Here is a 26,434-nt window from a genome sequence, read left to right as displayed (position 1 = left end):
ATTTGACAGAGGCCTGGGGCACTGCGGGTATTAGCCACGGGAACCTGGACAGGTCCCTTCCCACCGAGTTTATTTATCTGCAAAGGGGGATGATGACCAGAACCGCAAACATCTGGATACGGTTTGCTCACCACTGTGCTAAGCGACTCATCTAACTCTCCATCAGCCCCATGAGGGAGGTCCCAGTATTACCCGTGTTCCCTCCTGTGCTCTTACAAGTGTTACATGACAGCAGTGTTCTGGAGACAGTAACGTACAGGCCAGCGAGGTGTCCTCTTCAGCCCTGTTTACCCGCACAGGCCACCTCAGCCCGCACAGAAGAAAAGGATGTTCCGTAGGCTTAAGATGCTTAATCTGCTTAATGGTCTCCTCTAGGGAGCTTCCCTCACAAAGAATGCTGCCCCAGTTCTCACTCCGGAGGGACTAGAAATACATGTGAATGGGGCGACTTCCACCGGAACTCCCCAGCTTTCTCCTCACCTGTGCAGATGTCAGGCGCTACTTCCTTCTCCTCCGAGTGCCCTCTTAGAGCTTCCTCCCGTGGGTTGGAGCCCATCTCCTGCTCTGGGCGGCCTTCTGTCTTGGCTGCGTCATGTGGGTTGGAGCCCATTCCTCTTTCTTCCGAGTCCCCTTCCCCATCTTCAGAGTTCTCAAAATCAGAGCCCATCCCGTTGTCTCCTGAGTCCTGGGCTCCGCACACGCCCTGCTTATCTTCTTGTTCCATCCAGGAAGCACAGGACCAGGGAGGGGACCAGGGATCCCTGCTGCAGACAAAACACACAAAGGTCACATGAGTCTGGCCTCATCCCCTCACCGCATCTGGTGTTGATGTCCGTGAAAGTCCATGTCCCAGTCAGTACAACGTGTGGACTTCCCAGCCCCGGATGGCAGCGCTTTGCTCCACCTCGTGCTTTGCAGTAAATAGGACTGAGTGAAAAGGAAGCTGGTCTGGGTGGCAGAGGAACAGTGGCAACTCATGTGGCCCCATGCCAACTCTCACTGCACTGCCATTCCACCTGCTTCGATCTACGAAGCACATTATTCCACGAACACAGCTCTATAGCTTCAACAGTGGGGTCACAGTGGCAGTCCCCCTTTCCAGCTGAGAAGACCTGAAGCTTAAAAAGAGGACCCTGTTAGCCTAAGGCTAACCTGTTAAACAGTAAAGTGGGGATTGAACCAATCATGCTGCCTCAACGTTCCATGTGTTCCTTACTCTTGCTAAAACTTGCCCTCCTCTAAATATATCCAATTTTTATTTTTATTTGTCAATTATACCTTAGGAAAGCTGAGGGTGCAAGGGGTGGGGGGTGGGGGGACCACGGGCAGCTTGCCTTCCTCAAACCCACAGATATCTTGTGAGAATTTTCAGCAAATTATGAGGAGGCCTCAAAGGAACCAGAGGAAAAGTACATTCCAGACACAAGAGGAGCAGAAAGCCGGCTAATTCAAGGTCTGTTGGGGGTGGTGTAAGAGATGGGGGGACCCTCTCTATTACAAGCCATTTCTAGAGCCTCATTACATATTTTGCCTTATGTTATATTTAATATTATCTATTTGTTGCCTTATATTTAATTTTATCTACCTATTTATTTATTTAAACATGTAGCCACACCCGCAGCATATGGAAGTTCCCAGGGCAGGGATCGAATCAGAGCCATTGCAGAAACAACGCCGAGGAGCTATGCTGTGAGCCACAGAAGTCCTGCCTTACATACTTTAATTGTGGCGACCCCTCAACAGGGACAGGCACCTGGCACAATCGGTAACCCCCCTCTCCAGAACAGGCCAACTTGCAACTAGTAGGGAGAAAATGACATCCAGTTCCTAAACCTTTTGTAGATGTCAGGTTTATATTTCAAATTTATAGGGCCCCCTGCCAAGACTGAGCGGCTGAGCCCCAAGTAATTGTTTTCAGCTAGTATCTACCCCTCTTACAGCTCAGCTCAAAGCAGCAAAATGGTTTCTAAGTCATCTTGGACTGACTTGGAAGCATCCAGCTCTCTCTCAGCCCTCGGCAGCCCCCAAAGAGGACTTGCAAAAACGTAGCTGAGCAAGGTGCCCCTACCTCGGCTTTTGCTGCCTGCCTCCACGTGAGGGCTTCCCAGAGGCAGCCTCTGCCCTGCCAGTCCTCGCAGAAAGCAGAAGACTGGTGGGGCCATCCAGGTGGGGCCAGCCTTTCTCCAGAGCCCAGGGCAAGTCCATTAACCTCTCATTGTTTCAGCCTCCTCATCAGGCAAGGAGGAGAAAGCTCCTTAACCTTTCTCACAGGGAGGGTGACAGAGGGAAACATTCCAGAGCACTTTGGAAGATGCTGTGGCGCTCACTTGATACTCGGGGTATTCCAAACGCGGAGTTCACAGGATCCCTCTAAGTCCTGATGCCATTCCAGCACACCTCAAAGACACACCAGCCCTTCTCTCATTTTGGCAGACTTGTGGCCCTCAACGGTGTATTATCTCCTTTCTCAGAGCTGTTGATATGCTCCCTAGATTAGAGTGAAAAACCAAGCTTTCCCTTAAACATCACAGGAAAAATGGCTGTGAGGTTGGTCCATTGGCAGCTGAGTTTCCTTTAGAATGTATACCTTTTAAAATGCCAGGTCTCAGGAGTTTCTGTTGTGGCTCAGTGGAAATGAATCTGACTAGTATCCATGAGGATGCAGGTTTGATCCCTGGCCTCACTCAGTGGGTTGAGGATCTGGCATTGCCGTGAGCTGTGATATAGTTCGCACACTGGCACAGATCTGGTTTGGCTATGGTGTAGGCCAGCAGCTGTAGCTCTGATTTGACCCCTAGCCTGGGAACTTCCATATGCTGCAGGTGTGGCCCTAAAAAAGTAAAATAAGTAAATAAAATGAAATGCCAGGTCTCAAACACTCATGATTAGGCTGTAGGAGGAGATCTCTTTAAAGCCATAAACCTTTTAAGGGGTCTATCCCACAATTTTTTTTTTTTTTTTTTTTTTTTTTTTTGCTTTTTAGGGCTGTACTTGCGGCATATGGAAGTTCCCAGGCTAGAGATCCAATCGGAGCTGTAGCTGCAGGTCTACACCACAGCCACAGCAATGCCAGATCTGAGCTACATCTGTGACATATGCCGAAGCAGCTCCTGGCAACACCAGATCCTTAACTCACTGAGTGAGGTCAGGGATCGAACCCACATCCTCATGGATACTAGTCAGGTTGCTAACCCACCGAGCCACAACAGGAACTCCCCACAAGTGACTCTTGACCCCAACTCACTTCTACCCAGCACGCTCTTATCTCCTGGAGCTCAGGCTCTGTAGTCAAGCACACCCCTTGAATCAGCATATATAACACACTCTGAAAGTGTGTGTGGGGGGTAAGAGTAGGGTTTTAAAACATGTGACCTATTGGTTGGCAAGAGGCCAAAAGCAGTAGAGAAGTGGGGAGAACTTAAAGGGGACCTAATCAATGGTTTCTGCCAATCTAAGACCAGCAGGATTTTTTTTTTTTGGGGGGGGGGGGGTCTATAAAGTAAAGGAATCAAATAAGTGTGTCACCAGAAACTCATAAGACTAAAACGGCAGGATGTGGTGGTGCCCAGAATGGTACAGCTCTCCACCAGATTATTCATTAACATGTTAAACATCTCTTGGTCACTTCTAGGGACTTCACATCATTTAATCTTAACAACAGCCCAAAGGTAAGGTTTAGGAGTCCACCCTGGGAAGCAGGGATGCTTAGGGTTTTACCTCTAAGCCTTTTTAAGGAGAACAGAGCGAGTGCCTTCGTAGCAAAATGGAACAAGAGGACTTTCTGATTTGTGATTTCTTGGGAACCAAGAGATAGTTCATACCAGAGCTGTTACGTAAACATTTAGGGCTGGTGTATAAAGTTCACAGCACTGCCCCCCTCAGAACTAAGGAGGATCTGCATTCCTGAGGCAGCGTGTCCAGATCTTAATTCACAGCAGAGGAGGAGGATCGGGTACGCTGTGAAAAGAGTGGGAAGCTCCTGTCACCCAGAGAGACAGATTCATGGCCCAGCATCTTCTCAGATCTGTTAAAGAACACAGCTTTCATGCAACACTGGAAATCGGCACACCCCATGATATGGATTCCTCTCCATCGCATCATGGGGTTCTAGGCAGCTATCAAGTAACAGAGAAGGCTATTTCGAGGTAAGGAAAGGCAGTCACAATATATTATTAGATGAAAACCAGCCGGTTTAAAAATAATCTCATTTTGTTTATTTGTGTATGCAGACAAGCATATATAATTACACATGTCTACACAGGTTCAGAAAGGAAAACCAGATTATTCATTAACATGTTAAACATCTCTTGGTCACTTCTAGGGACTTCACATCATTTAATCTTAACAACAGCCCAAAGAAGCAGTGTATTATTTTCAGTCTCAGAGATGAGAAACTAGGTACCCAAGTGACTCGCTTAAGGTCACACAGACCATAAGTGGCAGAGCAGGGAGTAACTGCCTGCAGTCCAGCTCCAGGACCCGCATTCTTGACCAGAAGCTGCTGTGTCGTTTGGGACAACTTTTCCTTTTTGTGGACATCTGTATTTTCTACAATAAAGATGAATGTTTATCAGCAACAAAGCCAACTTTGTTTTCAAAGTGATAAAAATCCATTAAAGGAAAACCCGTAATTATGCTGGAAGCAACAAAAAGGAAGAAAAGGACAGGAATTGTGATTACCTCAATCTAGAAGGTAGTTTTCAGAAATGTTATCTAGACCCTGGTATAACCGCAGTGTCATTCACTAGTTATCAAAAGGCACATTTTGTTCCAACTGCTTTCCCGTTCCTTCTCCAAATAAGAACTAGCAACATGTTTTCTTAGGCAAGGCCAGCATTGGATAATTAGTAGGTGGCAGGGCACTGTAACAGCTTTGTGGCTAGACTGACCTGGGTTCAAATCCTCAGCTCTTTGTCAGCTGTTTCACCTTGTGCAAGTGACTCAACCTTGCTGAGTTCAGATTCAAAACAAGGATGCTGCCACCTATAAGATTAATGTTTGTAAAAGCTGCCAGAACCTTGCAGAGACACAATAGAGGGCTGTTACAATATTATGAAACATATGGCAATGTCTTGATTTAAAAAAAAAATCACACCCACACTTCTCAAATGGGGGGGGGTGTCATTTTTTCACAACTTTATTCACTGAGAATAGCCTTTGGCAAGTACAAGCAGAACTCCCTCTGGCCTGGCCACTAAAGGCTCTATAATGAATAGCCTACCACATAGAGACAAGAACCAGGGAAGAGCTAGCTGCTTAGGGGAGCTGGGGCAAGAGAAGAAGTTTCAGTTCCATGTTGGTTTGAAGATGTTGATAATCCATCCTACATACAGAAAGTTTAAGTCTAAAGTATGTGTGGTCCAACAAAGCCTGACTTAAACCATCTGTAAGGGAGCTCTTGTCCCCCAATAAGAGGAGATACAGGTTAAAGGGTGGGGGTACCAAAGAGAGGTCATGGTGGGAGGAGTCGGACAAATAAGATCAATTCTGCATCTGGTTCTAATCACCGAACTAGCAGTAATGAGGAAGAGTCCTGTTTTGGGTCACCACAGACTGCTTTGTGACTTGGAGTATTTGCCTCTCTGGGCTGTTCAATGAGGATGATAGGTTTAAATGTGCCTGAGTCCTCTTCTCGTGGTCATAGGACAAGCAGGAGAGTGACTCCAGGGAGGCACTGTTGTCAGTTTCATCATTTTCAACTCTAGCTTGTTTAGTTGAGACCCAGAGCAAACTGTTAACCACATCCAGCACACACACCCCCCACCAAACACCCAGCCACCCAGCACCACCACAACACCCTTCTCTAGGATGCCCATCCCTTGAGGGTGGGATCAGCCAACTTTGCCAAGACTACTCAAATCCTAGTTTTTAGAACTTGTTTTCGTGTTCCTTTCCTCCTACCTCACGCCCCCTCCCCCAACTTAAAAAGAAGTAATGCTTATTACACTCTGTAAGGTCACTAGGAAATGCTCAAGTGCCTTCTACACAAACCCAACCCCAAGTGAAAGACCAATCCGATCATCTCGAAGAGCGGCAGTGAATAGGGCAAGTATGCTGGGAGGCAGGAGGCAGGGAGGCAGGAAAGGAGGTGGGAGAAGGGGATGTGCAGCCAGCAGCAGGGCCAGAATTAGAATTTCACCTGCCTGAGTTTCTGCCCTGGGGACCTATGGAAAGGCAAACCCAGTCCCTTTCCAACAGCTAAAGCCCCACCACTTTATGGATTCAACCTCAGTTCTGGCCCAGAGGTTGGGGCCAACAAGCACACCCCTCTCCACCACCTTCTGAGCAGATGAACCCCTGGCCCTTTCTCTGGGGCACTTTGCACAGGACCCTCGTGTTATGCCACCTACTGGCGAGGCTGGGAGGGATGGAGATGGTGCGAGACGTCTCCCTTTGGAAAGACCAAAGCCGCTGACCCTGAACTTGTACGGATGCCTCTCACTGGACTCTAATAATTGCGTAGGGTGAGGGCGGAGGGTCACCCGCCCTGCTTTCCAAGTGAAGAGAACTAAGGCTCAGCCAGTTGAGCTCCAGGTGACAGGGCTCCTAGGTGTTGTCAGCCGGAGAGCAGCCCTCGCCCCGCCCCCACCCAGCAGGGCGGGGAGTCATGTGCCACCGCCGCTGCCAGGTGGCCGGGAGCCAGGCCGGCGGGGCTGTCATGTCAGGGGAAGGAAGCGGCCAGGCGGCAGGCCAGAAGCGGCTCCCAGTTGGCCTCCTCCAGGCGGCAGCTCCTTTCCTGTCCCCTTCTAGTCTGCGAGTCCTTTCCTTACCTCGGCGGCTCAGACTCCAGCCTCCCCCGCACCCCTGCGAGCCTTCCTCCCCTCACTTCCCACGCCCTCTGCGCACCCCTCTCTCCCAAGGGAGGGTTTCCATAGCGCAGAGTCCAGGCAGGGGACGCCCGGCCGGGTAGAATGCTGGAAAAACAATTTAAGACTGTGGTTCCAAAGGCTGATCGCATGACCATAACTGGGGTCTAACCGGGGATTCCTGAGGGTTAATCATTTGTTAGTCTTCAAGCCCCAACTGCGTAAACAGTTCACCAGCCTGTCAGGAGACACGGCCATCCAAGTGGGTTGAGCCTGTGGTCAGAAAGAACGCAAAGGGCAAAGAGCTCCACCGCATCACATTTGCGGGGGATGCCTCCGCGGAACCAGACCGTCCAACCCCCAATGCCAACCTCCCAAGTGGCAGCCTAGCGCCCAAGGTGCGCGCGAATTTCAGACAGAGCCGAAAGATTACTGCAGCTAAGTATTGACCGCTCTCCAGACAGGAGCAGCTTAAAATAATATGGTTTCTTCCTTGTGGTTACTGCTGTTTTACCTGGAGAGGGAAGCCTGAGTTGAAACAACAAGAAAGGCTCAACACCAAGCAGACGGAGAAATCAGTCTACAACCCCATTGGTCAGAGCTGCTCTGAGAGCCTTTCCAGTATTTATGGTCAAGAATAGCACATATGTCCTTGGGGTCAGGCATTTCCTGTCTATTGGTTGGGCTGGAGCCCCCTCATTTTGGCCTGAGGACCTCAGCTTGTCACAGCTGCCCAGCCCCTACCACCACGCCACGCCTCCTGCACAAAATAAGAATTAATGCAATGCAGAGACAGATTTGAAGTAAGTGCCTTCAGAATGAGATGAAAAGGCGCAAAAGCTAAAGGTTTTCAGGTAGGCACTTCCTCGTCCAGATTTTACATTTAACTAACCTAGAGTATTATTCTACCTGATGCACAGAGAGTCCTTCTGCTTAAGGTTTTTTTGTTTTTTGTTTTTTGTTTTTTGTTTGTCTTTTCTTTTTTTTTTTTTTTTTGTCTTTTGTCCTTTTAGGGCCACACCCGCGACATATGGAGGTCCCAGGCTAGGGGTCTAATCTGAGCTATAGCTGCCAGCCTACGCCAGTCACAGCAACGCCAGATGCCAGCCGTGTCTGCGAACCACACCACAGCTCATCACGGCAACGCCAGATCCTTAACCCACTGAGCGAGGCCAGGGATCGAGCCCACAACCTCATGGTTCCTAAGTAGGATTTATTTCCACTGCGCCACGAGGGAAACGCCTCAAGATTTTTCTTCTTTGCTCACCTTGCATTGTCTATCACCATTACCTGCACGCAGCCTCAGCTTCATGTCTTCTCTAGCACCTAGGCAGTCCTTAGAAGATTTATCTTCAGATACCTCCTCAACAGCTGGCTCAAATGTTCAATACTTGCACTTCATAGAATCACAGACTTGGGAATCCCTTCTCTGAAACACCCTTCTACAGACAGGAAACCGAGGTCCAGAGAGGGAAAGTAACCAGAGCAGAATGACAGTTTGCTAAAAATCTCAGCTTTCTGATGGCTTCTCTAGTATTCCATCTCTTTAAACATCACTTTATAAAACATCACTTCGAAACTTCATCACCTCAAAAACAGACAGCCAGAAAAACTTGGGGGCATATATTGACTTTTTTTTTTTTTTTTTTTTTCCCCCCTCAGGGATTTTTTTCATACTCTTTGCCAGGGTTTTCCAGAAGAACAGAACCAATAGGATGTGTATAGAGAAAGAAAGTTAAAAATAATTGGCTCATGTGATTCTGGAGGCTGGCAAGCCCCAAATCTGCTGGGTGGAACAGCCGTCTGGAGACTGAGGATGCTGCAGCACCAGTCTGAAGGTCATTTGCTGGAGAATTCCTCCTTGTTCAGGGGGATCAGTCTTTGTGTTCTTTTCGGGCCTTCAACTGATTGGATGAGGCCCACCCACATTATGGAGGTCTGTCTGCCTTCCTCAAAGTCTACCAATGTGCATCCAAACACTCTGTCACCGAAACAACCAGAATAATGTTTGACCACACAGCTGTGTATCTATAGGCCCAGTCAAGTTGATGCATAAAATTAACCATCATACACACCTAAAAAACACAGTCTGCAATGATCAGATCCTATTTCAAAATTTGCTCTTGAAAACACCTTATTTTTCATAAAAACCATTACATTATACACAGAGGGTGGAATGTATGGATTAGGGTCTCAGGGTATATGCACTGTAGAAGACAGCAGGGAAGAATCAAAATTGATCTTAATTAGAAATTTTCTTGGTGCAGCACGTTAAGGATCCCGTGTTGCCACCGCTGTTGCATAGGCTGCAACTGTGGTGCAGTTTCAATCCCTGACCTAGGAACTTCCACATGCTGTGGGTGTGGCCAAAACAAACACAGAAACAAAAAATGAACCAAAAATAATAATCTTAATTAAAGATCTATAGACATATGTGTATATAGGCACCGCCCCCCCCCCCAAAAAAAAACAGAAAGAGATGCAATTTAATTGTCTATTTCCCTGAAGGACAAAAGAGAAAAGAGATTTAGAATGCACAGGGGGTGCATGTAGGATATGAGAGTTGTTAACACACAGCTTTATCCTGGGAGAGTTGATGCTGGAATCCCTGGTTAAGGTTACCAGATGGGGTCAGGTAACCTCAGGAAGGTTTTTCCAACCTTGATGAGTCTCTGATCATGTTTCCACTGGAATGAACAGCCCTCAAGAGAATGTGCATCACAGAAAAAAGGGAGCTAGATGTTGGGCCCGGAGGGTTGGAGGCATACATTCAAACGCCCCAGTTTCCCACTGCAAATTCACCAGGAAAAAAACCGCCCTTTCAATGCTCCATCTAAAATAACCACTTGGCGACGTTGAGGAAGAGTGGCTGGCGTGTTCCAGCCCAGCTCATTTCAGCAGCGTGTAAGTGACACCTCTGCATATAATCTGCCAAGGTGTCTTCCAACAAAGAGAAAGCGGGCAAAACTGAACAGCCATCACCTGCTGCTTCAATTTTCCTGCCTGATTAGATTTTAAACTCTGTAGCTAGACTGTTTTCAGTAGCGAGTGAAACATTTACACACACTTAAGTATACCTTTTCTAAAATTACATACTTGTATTACTCTCATTTCCTTAAAAATAGCATTATCAGCCAAACCAAGATCATAGGAAAATATAAGAATACATGATCCAGTTTCTTCAACAATGATAACAAAAATGGCCAGGGGGGAAAAAAAAAAGGGAAGGAAACGTACAAGTCAAAACACTTAAGATGTAGCAACCAACCTTGAGGTGGAGACCTTATCTGAATCCCAAGTAAACACGCTACAAAGACAAATTATAAGACAGTTGTAGAATTGTGAATGCTGATTAGATATTTGGTATTAAGGAATCAGTCTTATGTTTTTAAGAGACACATAGGAAAAAACTTGCAGGTGAAATGCTATGTCTGGAATTTGCTTCATTTAAAATGATATGTCTGGAATTCCAGGATAAAGGGGAGTAGGCACAGATGCAGACAAAACATGATGGGCATGTATTGATCACTGTTGAAGCTGGGTGCTGGTACATATGGCTTGACTTTTGTCTTTGCTAGAAAACTTACTAATAAAGTTTAAAAATAGAAAACATAAAATTGTTTTCTGAAATTTAAAGTTGATTATATTTGTTTACATTCTGAGCAGACCCTACTAAAATGTCAGTGACTTCCACAAGAGGATTAGTCTGCTTTTGACAAAATATGCCGAATCAGGAGTGATTATGATGCTTAATATTGAAGAGAGCTCATGGGTATGCAGAGGGGAGAGAGGCTGTGGGGAAAAAAGATGAAAGAAATTTAAGTCTGATGCTTTTAAGTCTCTCTTTTTTTCTTTTTATGTGATAGAGGAACGGCTGTTATATACAAAATAGAATCAGAAAACTATTTCCGCTCTCATCTACTTGCATGTTTCCCAAGAACTCAAAGAAGGATGCGGCCACCACCAGTGCTTGTTTATTTCCATCACTAGTTCAGCAACTCTACACTCAAGAGGGAGAGGATATAAACCTGGCTGGGGGCCCTGGTCGTGACATCCCCAGGAAGCCCAAGCTGACAAAATGATGCGAGGGGCCACCAGATTAAGTACACTGATAATTGGTCTCTAAAATTCTCTTCTAGGAGGATTAAAAAAACATATATATATATATATGTATACACAGAGAGGAAAAGGAAGATCATGTACTAGTGATTTATGAAAATGTGATCTCTGTGAGATGAACCCTGCCAGGGACAGAATTACTTTATTAGCCCAAACTGAGAACTCTTAAATTAGCATCCTTCTCAGAGAAATACTAGAGATGCCATCCAAATATACTCATGCCACATTATAAAGAGGACAGCTAGAAGAGATCACGTTCCCACTTTAGGTTGGAAACCCAAAGCTGGCAGATAGTTTCCATTTTAGCCAAGAGCGCACGGCAAGTCCGTGGCGCACAGAAGCAGTCACAGGACACAGCGTCCATTCAGGCAGGGAGGCATTGGTCTCCAGATCGAAGCTGGAGTGTCCAGGGCTCACTCATGCCTTGAACATTCCAATCCCTGAGTCAGTCGTCAGGCTCCGGCTCTTTGGGCTCCTTCCCTCCTTTTACCTCCAGTTCCTGGCGTTTCCTGGAGAGAGCAGCAGTCCTATACAAGCTTGCAAACAGAATAACAGTATTTATCTTAAGCCCGGGACTCTTAGCCCGAGGGCCTTCAGGGGTCATGAACTCCCTGATACCTTGTGTGAATGTGCCTGCAGAAGCTTTCTTCTGCTGAGAAGGCCCAGAGCTTTCGCTTGGGCTCTGGAAGGATTCACGGCACAGAAACCCAACAAGATGCCTGCCATAAACCACCACTTCAGAGGACTCACAAGACACACCTTAGCGCTTCAGAAATCATCCAGAGTGGGTCTGCGGAAGGGGGGACAAGAGCAATGGCACCACTACATGCCAAGAGATCTTTTGATGGGCCAGGGGAGCGGAGAGGATAGTGTACCCCAGCTCAGGCAGAAGCACAGACAAAAACAAGTCTGTAAGTCTCAAAGGGGACGGAGCAGAACGAAGGACCTGGTCAATGCGACCTGCCTGATCCAGTCTGCTGATTTAGTCTAGCACCTTGTTTTATAGTCAGGCAACAGAGACCCACAAAGGTTAAGTGAGTTACCCATGAACACATGAGTCAAGGATGGACAAGGGCCTAACTCACTGGCTCTCAACTCTTGTTCCAACCCCCTTTTGACTCAACGTAACATAGCCTACGGTGCTTGGCCGAAACACTCACGCTGGTGCCTTGGGCTTCCCAGCAGAGTAAGTATTCCGTCAGGGTTTCACTCCCTAAATCGCTTGTTCTGTGGCAGGTACACTGAGAGGATATTAAATTGCTCTTCCAGCCTCTAACGCACGGCCTTTCTGGGATGGAGCAAATTTATACCAGTTTGACCCTGGGTTTATGGCTCCCATCGGCAGCTTCTTTGGGCAGTGAGTCAAAGCACATTGATCAAGCCGTAACCTACCAGGACACAAAATGCTTTGTTAATTAATCCGCCTTTTCTCAAAAGAAAAAAGAATTAAAATCTGACCAAAGCCGCCACCTCCTTCCTAACCAGTCTTCAGAGGGTTAGCAGAGTCATCCTGCCTGCAAATACGTAATAACATGGAAATACCCAGGTGAAGAAGGGGATTTTGGGAGTCGCACAAAACTCTCCGGTACCAAGGTCACACTGAAGGACGATTGAAGGGCACCACCCATACTTGTCCAACGTGACCTGTGACAACAAATACAGTGTTTCAGACGCACCTTCTTTTCTATCCTATCTTTTTGGTCCTGTTTTAATAGCTTTGCCCCCTGTGTGTGGGAGGGGCTGCCGAGGTGGGCCAGGTGGCAGGAGCAAGCCGACCACAAGCGAGATGAAGGGACTCCAGCCACGGATAATAAGGGGCAGAGAAGGTAAGTGCCTTGTTTGAATTCACAAAGGTAGTGTGTTGGAGGCAGAACTGGGACCCCCGTTCAGGCTGCCCGGTTCCTCTGGAGTACAATCTCCCTGCCCCAGACTCGCCTGGCCAGCACTGCCCTATGCATGGGCTTAAGGCTCTGGCTTTACTGAGCCTTTTGCTGATGGTACTTTCCTTCTTCCTGCTTTTCTTGTTCTCTTCCCGACTCCTGCTATTCCCCGCCCCCCCCATTTTGATTTGAATAATTTTTCCTCTTAAAAAACATAAAAGGTGTTCTTCAAACTTCACTTCACTTGACCCTCAGAAATGACTAACAGGTTTTAGGTGATCTACTGTTTTTCGTAAAGAAAACAGACATCGTGGCCAGAAAAAGTGCAGTCGCTTGAATGAGCCTCCACTTTGACTTGATGGAGTGTTACGGTACACATTTAATCATTCCCATGTCCTTGGTACGGCATTTGAAAATGAAGTCATCATAAAAAAGAGACAGAAAAGAAAGCCTATAGCGCATCGACGTGAAGAATTAGTCTTGTGTGTCATTTTAAAAGAATTTTTAAGGACTTTTTAAAAAAAACTCAAATGATAAAGACGCTCTCATTGAAAGGAGAGATTTTTTTTTTTCTCCTGCAGAAACTTTTCGTCTTTTTCATTTTAAATGCCGAAAGCCAATTATCAAACATATCACATTTCTGTCCACAGTGCCACTTTTTGGCCAACGAGGTCTTACAGGCTATTGGCCAAAGGAGGGCTTGGTGTCAGGGAGCCCTGATCAATTCCTAACATCATCACCACCTGTATTAGTTTCCTGGTGAACCACAGGCTTCCCAGGCTTGAGCCATCTTAGCAGAAGGTAGCAACTGCTAACATTTAGTCCGGCTCACATCAATATCAGCTATCATTTTCCATCTTCTGATCCGGTGGTTGGCCTCTTCTTCTTGGATCTCACCATCAACACTGTCAAGTGCGTGGCACGTATAATTGCGTCTCAGTAAATGACTACAGAAACCCTCCTGAGATCCAGTCCTTCCTAGTTCTTCTTAGCATCCAAGATGCTGCACGATCCAGACCCTCCCTAGGTCCCTCATCACCCCGCTCCTCTTCTTATCTCCTAAAACAGGTCAACCTTCCAGGTGTTCGTTTCCATTTTCTTCTCCCTCTCCCGTCAATCGTTCCATCCCCTCTCCTAGTTTTCAATAAGCATCTCCTCTGTCCGGAGACCCCCACAAATATGACACTCCCCCCCCCTGACCCCCAAGCTGCACTCCAGGTCCACATTTCTAAGGATGTACCAAGCATCGCCACGGAGGAGTTTAATGCCCTTTCCATCCCGAAGTGCTGCCCGGTATGTCACATGGGACACATGGCAGGAGGCAAAAACAGACCTGGTTTCAAACAGAAGTTTGCCATGGACACACTGTACGCTTCTAGGGCAGTTATTCACTGATTTGAGCCCTAGTTTCCTCATTGATCAAAACAAGTTACCTTGAAAGGTGGTCGTAAACACTAAATGAATTTCCACTTGTAATGGAGCTGGCCCCAGTCATATTGAAAAACATACGTTCTCGTCCCAAATCTTTGCTACAAATCAGCAACTCCTGCCAGCCCGTCTCTCTGTTCTTATTCATCAGCCTCAAAACCTTAGAGTCAACTTTGACCCCTCTCCTCACCCCTTTCAATCAAATCTGCTGCCAAGTCCTTCCTTTTACTTCTGTCCTCTATTTTCTATCATTGCTGCTGTCGGCACTCTTACCAGTTAGACAGCACCCACATGTCACTGCTGGATCAATCTTAAAACGCAGTTGCCACTCCACTTATCCTGCTGCTCAGAAACCTGGAACTGACTGTCCCATAGTCTCTAGAGATGCACAAACTCCAAGCCTTCAACAGCGTAGCCCAAGGCTCTCTTACCTTTACCTAATTCTGACCCTAACCCCAGCCAAAAAGGGATGCTCTAAACCTCCCAGAAGTCACCCTGTGTTTCACCCCTCTTGCCCTGCCATTCCTTCTCAAGAAGCAGCTTGATGCTGTCTCTGTTTCCCTGGAGGGAAGGAATACTCCACGGTGGTTAAAAGCTCCGATTCTGAAGCCAGACCCCCGTGTGAATCCTGTCTCCAGCTCTGTAAGCTTCTCAAGCTCTGGGAGCCTGGCTTTATTCATTTAAAAATGGAGAAAACAACTGGACCTACTTCCTAGGATTAGTGTTAAGTGCTCCATAAGAATTATTATTATTTCACTCTGTATGATTCTTTAAGGAACTTTTCCTTATCTCATTCTGCCCAATATTAGTTTTTAAAATATAATTACGGTTATAGTAACTTGTATCTTATTGTTTGCTCCCTCCCAACCACCTCCCAACTATGAGCTCCTGGTAGGAACACACTGTTTTCTGGCACTTTCATGATTCCCTGTAAAATAAGTCCTCAAATAGTTTTTTTTTTTTTTAATTTTATCTTACTGAAGTATAGTTGGTTTACAATGTCGTATCAGTTTCTAGTGTACAGCAAGGTGATTCAGTTATATATATAATATATATATTCTTTTCCATATTCCTTTTCATTACGGTTTATTGCAGGATAACATGTCCCCGTGCTACAGGACTATATGTCCCTGTGCCATACAGTCGGGCTTTGTGGTTTATCCATCCTATATGTTTGTTTGTTTGGTTGGTTTGGTTTTTCTTTTTTATGGCTGCACTTGTGGCATATGGAAATTTCCAGGCTAGGGGTTGAATTGGAGCTGCAGCTGCTGGCCTATACCACAGCCACAGCAACACGGGATCCGAGCCGCAACTGTGACCTACACCTAGCTTACAGCAATCCCAAATCTTTAACCCACTGAGCAAGGCCAGGGATTGATCCTGCATCCTCATGGATGCTAGTGGGGTTCTTAACTGACTGAGCCACAATGGGAATTCCAATCCATCCTACATGTAATAGTTTGCATGTGCTAATCCCAAACTAATTGTCAAATAATTCTTTACATGGATACAGTTACGGCTAATAATTTCTCTCCCTCCGTCTCAAAATGAACAACTAACGAGACCAGGAAATCTACTGATGTGCCCAAGGTCACATCAGGTAAGGCAGAGCCATGGAAACCACCTAGCTTTTCTAACTGGATCCAATAACCTGTCAGCACCAGGAGCCAAGCAAGCTTAATTACCCTGCTAAATAGGTAGATGTGATAGAAAGTGGTGATTAGCTTCAAAAGCTAGACAGAACATTCTCGAAAAAGAATTCTCATCCCATGGCCAAATGTCAGCACCTCTCCTTTGCCTCAGCGAGTCCTGGGTGTGTCCTCCCTCCTCTCCAGGCCTTTAACACGCAACTCAATTTGCAGAGAACAGAGGTGGCCCAGAGCTGTGTTTGGATTCACAGTGGGAAAGGCCAGTAGGCTCTCCTAATCGGCCACGATGGCAGCTGCCCTCCCACCCCTGGAGCAAAGACAGGACTGGAACCGACAGAAATCAAATGTGGATGAAAAAAGACCAACATTCAACTTTTACAAAGTGTTAGAGACTAAGGAAGAAGTTGCTTGGGAGGAGAGGCAGCGGGGAGCACACTCAAACACAGGAGGAATCTGTATTTCTCATTAGCATGTCTGCTCAGACCAGAGTTTATTCTCTAGCAGTTTCCAAGGGCTTTGTGTTTGTTTTCTTTCTCTGACAGGAAAGGCCTGCGTGTCTTGATTTCTCTTCTCACAATCATCAGCCTACAAAACCCTTTTCCTAAGGGCCCATAATTAACCTGTGAGACATACGTAGGCTCTCTTTAAGAGCTCAAGCTTATTTATTTATTTATGATTAAAGAGCCTTTTAAAATTTATTTTTTTTTTTTACTTTGCTTTTTTTTTTTAGGGCCACATCTGTGGCATATGGAAGTTCTCAGGCTAGGAGCTGAATCAGAGCTGAAGCTGCAGGCCTACATCACAGGCACAGCAATGCCAAGATCCAAGCCGTGTCTACAACCTACACCACAGGTCATGGCAACGCCAGATCTTAACCCACTGAACAAGACCAGGGATCGAACCTGTGTCCTCATGAATGCTAGTCAGATTCGTTAACAGCTAAGTCATGATGGAAATTCTAAGATAGGGATACTAGTTGGGTTATTAACCCACTGAGCCACAATAGGAATTCCAAAGAGCTTCTTTTTAAAAGGGTATATGCCATATACGAAGTAGGTGACCAGAAATATTTACCAAACCACTAATTCAGTCAACAAATGCAAGTACCCACCAGGGAAACAGAAATAACGGAGTTCCTTTGTAACTGCCCCCAAGTTAGTTCAGGCTGTGCCGATAGTCTGGCTAAATTTAATTCACATTTACCTTATTTTTTTTTAAGTAAGCAAGGGTTTCTTCAAGTTTATTTCATACTTTGGTTTCTCATTTTTGGGGGTAAGCTGGCTTTATATTAAAATAGATCTGGCACACTAACACATCCCAAAAAGAAAAAGATAGAAAAAATTTAAATATATGAGAATATATCCAGAGAATGAGAAGTTATGGCATAGACCAGGAGAAAATATTTGCAAAACATGTATCTGATGGAGTTCCTGCTGTGGTACAGTGGGCTAAGATACGACTACAACAACTCAGGTTGCTGCAGAGGTATGGGTTTGATCCGCAACCCAGTGCAGTGGGTTGAAGGACCTGGTGTTGGTGCAACTGTGACATAGGTCACAGTTGTGGTTGGGATGCAATCCCTGGCCCCAGGAACTTCCACATGCTGCAGGTACAGCCATAAAATAACAAAACAAACAAACCCGTGCACATATCTGATAAAGGACTGTTATTCAAAATATACAAAGAACCCTTAAAATTCAATAATGAGAAAATGAACAATCTGATTTTAAAATGGGCGAAAGATCTAAACAGACACCTCGCCGAGATAACAAAAAAGAATAGGAGAAGATGCTCAGCATCATATGACACTAGGAAACTACAAATGAAAACAGTGAGACATTACTCCACACCTGTTAGAATGACAAAACATCCAAAAAACAAAATACGAAATGCTGGCGAAGATGTAGAGGAACAGGAACCCTGGTTCACTGCTGATAAGAATGCAAGATGAATAATCACTCTGAAATATAGTTTGGCAGTTTCTTACAAAATGAAGCATACTCACACTCTAAGATCCAGCAATTGTATGGCTGGTTATTTAGGCAAATGAGTTGAAAACTTATGTCTCCACACAAGAACATGTACAGGGAAGTTTAGAGGCACTTTATTCATAATTAGGAAAACTTGGAAGCAACCAAGATGTCCTTTAGTAGGTGACTGGATGAGCTGTGGTACATCCAAATAAGATTATTCAGAGCTGAAAAGAAATGACCTATCGAGTCATGAAAAGATATGGAGGAACCCAGAGTGCATATTACTAAGTCAAAGATGACAAGCTGAAAAGGCTATGAATTGTAGGATTCCAACTACAGGATGTCCAAGAAAAGGCAAAACTGTGAAGACAGTAAAAAGACTGGTAGTTGCCAGGGGTTAGGAATGAAGTGAGGGATGACTAGGTGGAGCATGGAGGAATTTTAGGACAGTGACAATATGCTGTATGATGCTACAGAATACATGGCATTATACGTTTGTCCAAACTCACAGAATGTATAACACCAAGAGTAAATGCTAAAGTAAACTGTGGACTTTGGGTGATTATGATGTGTCAATATAGATTTGTTGATTTTAACAAACATACCGCTATGGTGGGGGATGCTGACAGTGGGGGAGGCTGTGCATGGGATGAGGGTGGGGGGGAGCCACAGGGTGCATATGGAAATTCTCTGTACTTCTTGTTCCATATTGCTGTAAGCCTAAAACTGCTTTAAAAAAAAACCCTATTTTTAAAAAATCATATATGTACATACAAAAAATCCTTTCCCCACCTTATACCACATAGAAGCATACCTCCTCTGACACACCTTATTATAAAAAATTTGGCAGTGCCCCTCATATTAGGAAAGAGTCAAAGCGAAACATCCGAAAATATAACATAATCATTTATTCAACAAAATTTTGTGAACACTCACTACGTGTCGCCTATTATGCTCATGTTCTACCTTATGGAGATTACATTCTTTTTATTTTTAATTAATTTATTTATTTTGTGCTTTGCACCTGCGGCATGCAGAAGTTCCCAGGCCAGGGAGCAAACCTGTGCCACCGGAGTAACCCAAGATAGATCAGGAACAATGCTGTATCCTTAAACCACCGAGCCAGGATTATATTCTAATGAAATAATTTTTAAAATCTATTGCTTTCAAAACCACCTTCTGTTACCAGAAATCATTGTTAATACCTGCTTAAGGGATTTTTTTTTTTTTAAGTGATTCGTTTCACCAAGGTTCCTATGTGTGGGGATAAAAGGTCAACAACTGGAAAGGTGTTCTTCCCAGAGTTCCCCTCTAAGTGTCATCAAACATCAAAGATGCGCTAACCACACGAAAATGCATGACACTGAGCCCAAAGCAATGTGTTTCTTATTAATGAAATCCAGAAAGGATGGTTCCTGGTTTTTAAGTTTTGTAAGATTTTGACAAAACACTCAGAAGAAAATAGATCTAAAGTGCCTCTTGGAATGAATGCAGACCCTTTTCCCATAACCACACCCATTTTAGCAAATTAGAGATGCATGCACATGACCCAGACTTGACCCTGTGCAGGAAGGGGAGCCTGGAGAACTAAGGTAGTCCTCTGCACACCTGGCTGGAACACTGCTAAGCTCTGGATGCAGCGTGCCTGACTTGCTGAACAAGTGCAGGGACCCCAAGAAATGTCCCCGTTCTCATATAAAATGACAAATGCGCTTATGACAACACAGGAACACTGCATTTATCCTGCAGCTTCCAAAACACTGTGGGGCTTTGAACTCAGGGAAAGAGGGCTTAGCCTCAAGAGGTGGGTTCCACCTGTGGCAACTCAAAGTCTTTTCCACTCAGGGGAGAAGCTGCTGATCTTTTCAGCATCGTCATTAATACACAATGCAGTAAAACCCAATTCCGTACCCACGCAGATCATGCTACACTTTTCAGAGGTAAAAACAGCAGGCACTATCTTCCTTCCTCATCCCAGCATTCCCCCTGCCCCCGCCCCGCACCATATCTGCAGAAGGCAGGGAAACCCCTCCAGTTTTCTCAGATGCGCAGCAAAGAGGTCCTTTCTGGAAGATATGGTATAAGGCGTGCATGACAGCAATGGCCCTGCCCATGCCACTCAGTATCAATACAGGACCATAATTATCTAGCACCGCTGGAGGTCAAGCTTATAAAACTCAGCAATACACAGATCTGCTCTCACATATTTCCAGAAGGTTCTCACTCCTGGGGGCAGTTAGGTGAAGAATGAAAGTTATCTAAGAGAATGATCTTCTGATCCCTCTCCTACATGCTAACATGCAAATAACGTTTCGTGCCTACATTTTTGCATTTTGAGTCATTACCAATTCATCATCAACTCACGGTTTCTGAAAGCCCACCATATGCTGGTTTGTGTTCTGAACATGAAGTCCCTGCCACGTGCAGAGAAAATCCAAACATTCCAGCACACTGCTCCAGGGGCTCACTCAAGTTTACTTTCATCAAGAGGCTGAACCTCAGGTATTTCAGACAATGCAAAAGATTAGAGGAGGGGGTGCATGTGGCCTGGAGTGGACAAGAAAGGCTACCAAGAGTGGTGAGACTTGGCTGGAGGGAGGAACAGAAAGAATTCAGATAGGCTGGGAGAAAAGGGGAAAGAATTCCAGGTAAACAGTTCTGTGCCCAAAGGTCTTAGGGATTCTGTATAAGTACCGCATGCTAACCGATTGCGCCACTGGAGCATGCTGGTCTTAGGGATTCTGAACCTAGTCTTTCCAACTGATGGCCATGGGATTTTAGGGGCAAAAAATAATAAACTTATGAAAAACCCAGTGCTTTCAGAATGAGATCCATTACAATGCATTTGGGACCCAATATACCTGGTAGGAAATCTGGAAAATGAAAGACCTCAGAGGAAGCAAGAACAGAGATCTAGCAGTTTTCTCCAGGGAAAGGAAAGACACACCCATTCTAAACAGGCTCGGGAATCAAAGGAACTAAATTCCAATCTATCTCCAGAATCTGGGACTCCAAGCAAGATTCTTAACTTCTCTCTGAGCCCCAGTTTCCTCATTTTTAGAACAGAGATAATAATATGTAAATCATGGGATTGAGGCAATGCCTAGAAATTACAGATGTTCAATAAACAGTAACTGTTGGCATCATGTAAAAAAAGAAGCGTAAAAAGTTGTCCAGTTGGAGATAAATGAGGGACTACAAAACTGCAATGTCTTTATTGAGTGTCTGAAAGTCCAATCTGTCTTGCACTTCTATATGCTACATGTTAATCCTAGGAGACTGCTTGGGTTATGAAACTCAAAGCGACAGGATGGGAGTCAGTGGCTTGGTTACAAATAGCAGGATGCCCTTTGCAGGGCTACTTTCCAGAAAGCACACAGAGCCTTCACAATTGAGTAGAAACCAGCATCACTTTCTTCAGTCCAGGAATATGACAAACGTCATTGGTCACCCCCTTGGGATTAATCCATTTCATACCCTGCCTATATGTTAGAAAATTGAGGCCGGCAAAGAACCTATTCAACAAACTCTTAATGAATGTCTTTGTATTAGACATTGGGATAAATCCATTTAGGGTCTCCTAATCCAGAAGCAAAAGGAAAAACTCTAGATGCTTTAGAGTCACAACTGCAATAACTCCTTACAAGTCTATGAGAAAGGCTTCATCCCCTTTTTTTATAGAAAAGGAAAGAAGTCAATTAAGATGTGTGCATTATTTCCATTTCTTCACTCATTCCTTTGCTTCTTCATATTTTTCAAGTAATATCCTTTGTGCACCTGCCTAGCTATAAAGCACAGGGTAGAGAGAGCCATTGCCCTCCAGGGTTTTACATTTTGAAGGGGAGAAAGCGAACATCTAACCATCACAAAGTGGACCAGAGATGGCTGTCATCCACAGGATGCAAAGTACCATGGGGATGCGATTAATTCTGACTAAGAGGTCTGGGAAGATTTCCTAAGACTTCCGCATCAGCTGGGCTAGGATTTAAAGAAAACAATCAGGGATGCCCAATAGGCATAGAGACACACAGGTGGAAGAAGGTCTGTTGCACCTCAGAATAGGGAGCTCTTGGCTGCAAGAATGGGTTGGGTAGGTAATATGAGGTGGACCAGATGCAGTGGAGGATGGAGGTTGGTAAGCATTGAATTGTAAAGGATTTTGAATGCCAAACTTAGGCGTTACCTCTGTTGATTACATTAACACTGCATAAGAAAGACTACTAAGAAACTTCTTAGGAGAGGAGGAAAAAAATGAAGGAAAAGAAAGGATAAGTAGGATCTTAGATAAAAGGAAAATCCCCACTGGCATGAGTGTCAGTTGAGGTTCCAGACCTCTTAATGATATTGCAGTTTCTCCCCCACCCCCGCCCCCACTCTACTTTCTTGCTTTGATTTACCCTCTTTAACCAGTTTTCACCCCTCGCCTTAACTGGGGACATGAGAAGTTAGGCAAACATGCAGATTCAGAGGAAATCCAAAGAGCTTTGAGGGGGAGGGAGAGGAAATGTGATGCAACCCCATCAGCCTTAGTCATACAACCTCCAAGGAGGTCACTCTTCCCATCCAATTCAGCTACATCAGTCCCTTCTTCTCACTCTGATTTGTTTCCATTCCCCCCTTGCATCCCACTCGCTTTTGAAGGCTATCTGTGTTGTCTTTTCGGTAAAGTAAAAAGTAGCCTGACATCCCATCCTGTTTATGACTTTTGTTCACTATGGTGCCATTGTGTTCTCCTTGGCACCCAGCTAAACTTCTAACATCAAATTTCCACCTGACGACAACCTCTGCCTCCAGCGCGCCCGCACACACACACAAACACACACACACACACACACACACACACACAGCCAATGTGTTCCAACTAGAAATCACCTTTTAAATTCAGAGCCTTTTCTCCTTATTTCACCATCTTCATGGCCTCAGCCTCAACAACTGGGTGTTTCTCCACTCCATTTTTATATCACTTCAGTTGATTCATGTCTCCTAGAGAAGGCAGTGGGAAATATTTTGTTTCCCCCTCCGAGCTATTTAAATAGGATGCAGGGCTCTGTGCCTACCACATCATCATGAACCTCTGGTACTTCTGCCTCACCACCCAAGTGGCATCTTTAAGGTCCACTTGGCTCTTAAAATGTATTGCACTTTAAATAGTGTCCCCATGCTGGCTCCTGAAGAGAAGAAGGTAGACACTTGAGTAGAGCTGTAAAATAAACAGGCGAGGGGAGAGAGGAGAAACAGAGGCCCCTGAGGGGAGTGAGTTCAGTTACAGCAGTAACACCCCGAGGGTGGTCAGAGTTGCCCACTCATCCATCACGGCTCCTCAAAGGCTATTAACCTGCTAGCTAGCCATTATCCAACCGCCTTTACCATCCCTTAGTCCCAAAGGAGGAGGATAACGCCTTAGGGGATGCGGGGTATTCTTGTCGCCCTCCAGGTAAAGGACACATAGGCCAGATATCAGGGCAGGGATACATCACCGACTGAATGCAGCCTCATGCTCACTTAGCAATGAGTGGGTGATTCATTACTGGGGGTGGGGGGGTGGGGGTTAGGAAAAAGGAAAATCGTGGAAAGTCCCAGAGGAAGTGGTAATCTGATTCTCCTCGAAGCCTGACCTTAACGTACACTGGCCATAAGGTACAGTCAGCGGCCCCGTTGTCACTGGCTCCCCCTGCCCCCATCTCTTACTCTCCCAGTCCTCCCAACACGCGCTTCACCCCGTGGCTCCACTCACAGTCCTTAGCCGCGGCATTCTCCCTGGGTGAAAGTATCAGCTTTGCCCCACCACCCAGCCACCGGCGGACATGGACATCTGGGGTTGGGAAGCCTAGCGGAGCTAAACGGCGACCCCTCTAGGACGGCGAGCTGCTACCCATCTCCCCACCCACCCATCCTTATTGTGCCATTTGCCCAGTCTATGGCAGCCCAAGCCGCTGCTTTAAGTCAACCTAGAATGGAGCGGAGAGGAAAAGGGAGAAAACATTTCACCAGGACTCAAGATGAGCCGCTGGTCCTCCTCGGAATCTCCCAGCCCCAACCGGGGCTGCGGGCACGGAGAGAAGGCGAGGGGAGGGAGCGCAGTCGGTCCCCGTCCGCAGCTGCACACAAAGCCCTTCACCTTCTTCTAGCCTCCCAAGCTCCTCCCTGGGCTACGTTTTTCCGAGGGTCTCGGATGCCCCCTTCGGTGGTCGGCGGGACGGTCCGACTGCCTCTCGCAGAGCTGCCTCTTCCCTCGCTTCTCAGCCGCTTCCTACCCACCCCTCGGCACAGACCCCGGAGGGAGCTCTGTCCGGTCTCGGGGGCCGCAAAAGCAGCCCCCTGCGCCCGGAGTCCCTGCGCCCCGGGGAAGCGGACAACGGTCCAGTCTACGAGGCACAAGTTCGCCCAGCGGTTCCGCCACCCGATCATGGGCGCACACCCCATCCCCGCAATGTTCCGGTCGGGTCCCTATCAGCCGGATCCCCAGGCGGCGGGGGAGCCCAGCGGCAGCCACGCTCCTACCTGCGCGGCGGCGGGCGCGGCCAGGAGCTAGGGCACCGCGCGCCCCGGCCCGAGCCCCGCGCCGCGGCGCGTCTGCCCTTGTGCGGCGGCGGCGGCAGCTGCAGCGGCCGCTGGCTGGCAGGCAGACTGGCTGCTTGCCCGGCTGGCTCCTCACTGGGGCTTCCTGTAGGGCTGGACAAAGGACATTTCCTGGGAGGAGCAGGGGAATGTTCCCAGCATGCCTCGATTTGTAGTTCCCGGAGACTTCCTGCCACCACAGCAGCGGGCGCCCTGGAGGTTCCTCCGGCCGGACTAGGACCCCGGGCCTGGAAGAGAGGCGCTCGCTCCTTTCCTAAGCGCTCGGGGGAACCGAGCAGCGGGTGGATCGCGCCCTGGGCCCCGCCCCGCGGCGCGCGCCCAGCCAGTAGCTCCCGAGGGCGCTAGTCCTGCGCCCGGGGTCCCTAACTGCGGTGCTGCCTCTGAGCTGTCGCAGTGTGCGGGAGGACTGCGGTGGACCAGGGCTTTCCTTTAGAAATGAGGAAGTTGGGGGTGGCTTCGCTTTGGCTTGACTCGGGTTTTGTTGTTTTGTTTTGTTTTTTGTTTTTAATAGATTTTTTTTTCTTTTTTCTTTTTCTGTTTTGAGCCACCGGAATCCTGCTGGGGGCGGATGAAAGAACTTGACTGCTCACCAGGAATTCAGGTTCCATAAGATCTTGGCGCTCTAGCCTTAAAACCAAAAGAGCTGATTGTTTCCAGATCCTGACTTGGGGACATTCCATCCTCCGAAGTTGGCCTTGTCCCAGGCATCTTTTCAAGAAAAGTAATTAAACTAAGAGATTGAGAACAAATTAACGCGAATTAACTATAGGACATGTAAAAACCCCTGGGCTGCTGAGTGAGGAACGTGCTGGACTTTGTGCTTATCTTCCCCTTTCACCTTTAGGATTCAGTTTCCTCGGTTCTACAAAACAGATGTGATGGCCGCTGTATAGTGAGCGCGTGGTGGGGTTAGGGGGTGTGGTGAGGGAAGGAGCCCATTGGACGCAAGAAAGGAACTGGGCTTCCAGACTATCAAGTCTGTACATGGTCCACAGATTCCTGTCCAATTCCCAGGACGCTCGTGGGAAAATCAAGAAAGGGCCACATCGAGGCTAAATGCCTAAAAGCTGTGTTCTCTCACAAGGAGAGCGATCGAAGACTAGGGAATGGAAAAAGGAAAGGAAGAATTCTAGGATGCTCTAAAATGTGTTTGAAAAGTCCTCAGGGAGAAGGTCATAATTACCTATCATATCCATTTGGCCTCTCACATTTCAAAGGCACATGGATCAGAACATTTGGCTGAGGGAGGGTTTCGGTTACATTTAAGAAAAGCATATCCACTGTCCGTTTCTGCTGTAGTTCTCTTTCTTTGGCGCTCCTTAACCACGGACCTAAAATGGGCTGGATTAATGTAAGCGGTAGGATTGATGAGGAGCAGGCAGATCGGATCAGCTCCCTCCCAGAGGTTCCTGTGGCATGTCACTCTGTTGACCCTCTACCTAAAGGAATTGGGCTGTGATCCTCACTTTTCCAGACCCTGCCAATGACTACTCCGTAATGGTTTGCAATCCGGCAACATTCCAGTGAAAGTGTGCCCCTCCAAAAGATAATGGATAATGGTTGTTTGGCAAATCTAGTGACCTTCCTTAGGGTTTTGCTTGGGGAAAAGAAAAAAAAAAAAAAAAAAAAAAAAAAAAAGATGTGCTTACCCGTAGCATTTAATTTTGTTTACTATGCCCTGGCTGAAGCTATTTTCTGCTTTGCTTCTAACAGGGTACCCTCTCCTCCTCCTCCTCCATTTTTATCTTCAGCTCGGGACATCTAAAACTTCATTCACTACCTCCATCCCTTACCAAACCTGCCCCTCCTTTTATTTTGCCAAACCACGTTAATTCGTTACTTTAACAAAGATTTATTTAACACTTACTACATGGTAGTCACTATGCCTGGAGTGGACATTGAAAAGTAAGATACCTCCTGAGTAACTATAAGCTACGTTTTACCCCCAAGAAGGTCAGACTCCAATGAGCCTCACACAGTTACCACACAGTATTTAACAA

The 26,434-nt window shown here is 46.4% G+C and overlaps 1 protein-coding gene across 3 annotated transcripts in view; it reads right to left on the bottom strand.

Moving 5' to 3' along the window:
• The window catches only part of ZNF697 (zinc finger protein 697), a 32,015-nt gene extending 6,000 nt beyond the window's left edge, over window positions 1–26,015 (bottom strand). Inside the window, exons 1-2 of one of the 3 annotated variants that reach the window (XM_013988104.2) lie at window positions 24,357–26,015; window positions 481–764 (exon numbers count right to left, since the gene is read on the bottom strand). In XM_013988104.2, coding sequence (XP_013843558.1) covers window positions 481–724 — 244 coding nt within the window. In that variant the 5' untranslated portion in view covers window positions 725–764; window positions 24,357–26,015. The remainder of the gene's footprint in view (window positions 1–480; window positions 765–24,356) is intronic. The other 2 variants (XM_003355228.4, XM_013988103.2) reach the window with 2 other exon arrangements.

The sequence above is a fragment of the Sus scrofa genome, chromosome 4, assembly GCF_000003025.6.
Source record: "Sus scrofa isolate TJ Tabasco breed Duroc chromosome 4, Sscrofa11.1, whole genome shotgun sequence".
Classification (NCBI taxonomy): domain Eukaryota; kingdom Metazoa; phylum Chordata; class Mammalia; order Artiodactyla; family Suidae; genus Sus; species Sus scrofa.
Note: the sequence above shows the minus strand (reverse complement) of the source record. Positions and strands in the feature narration are given on the sequence as shown.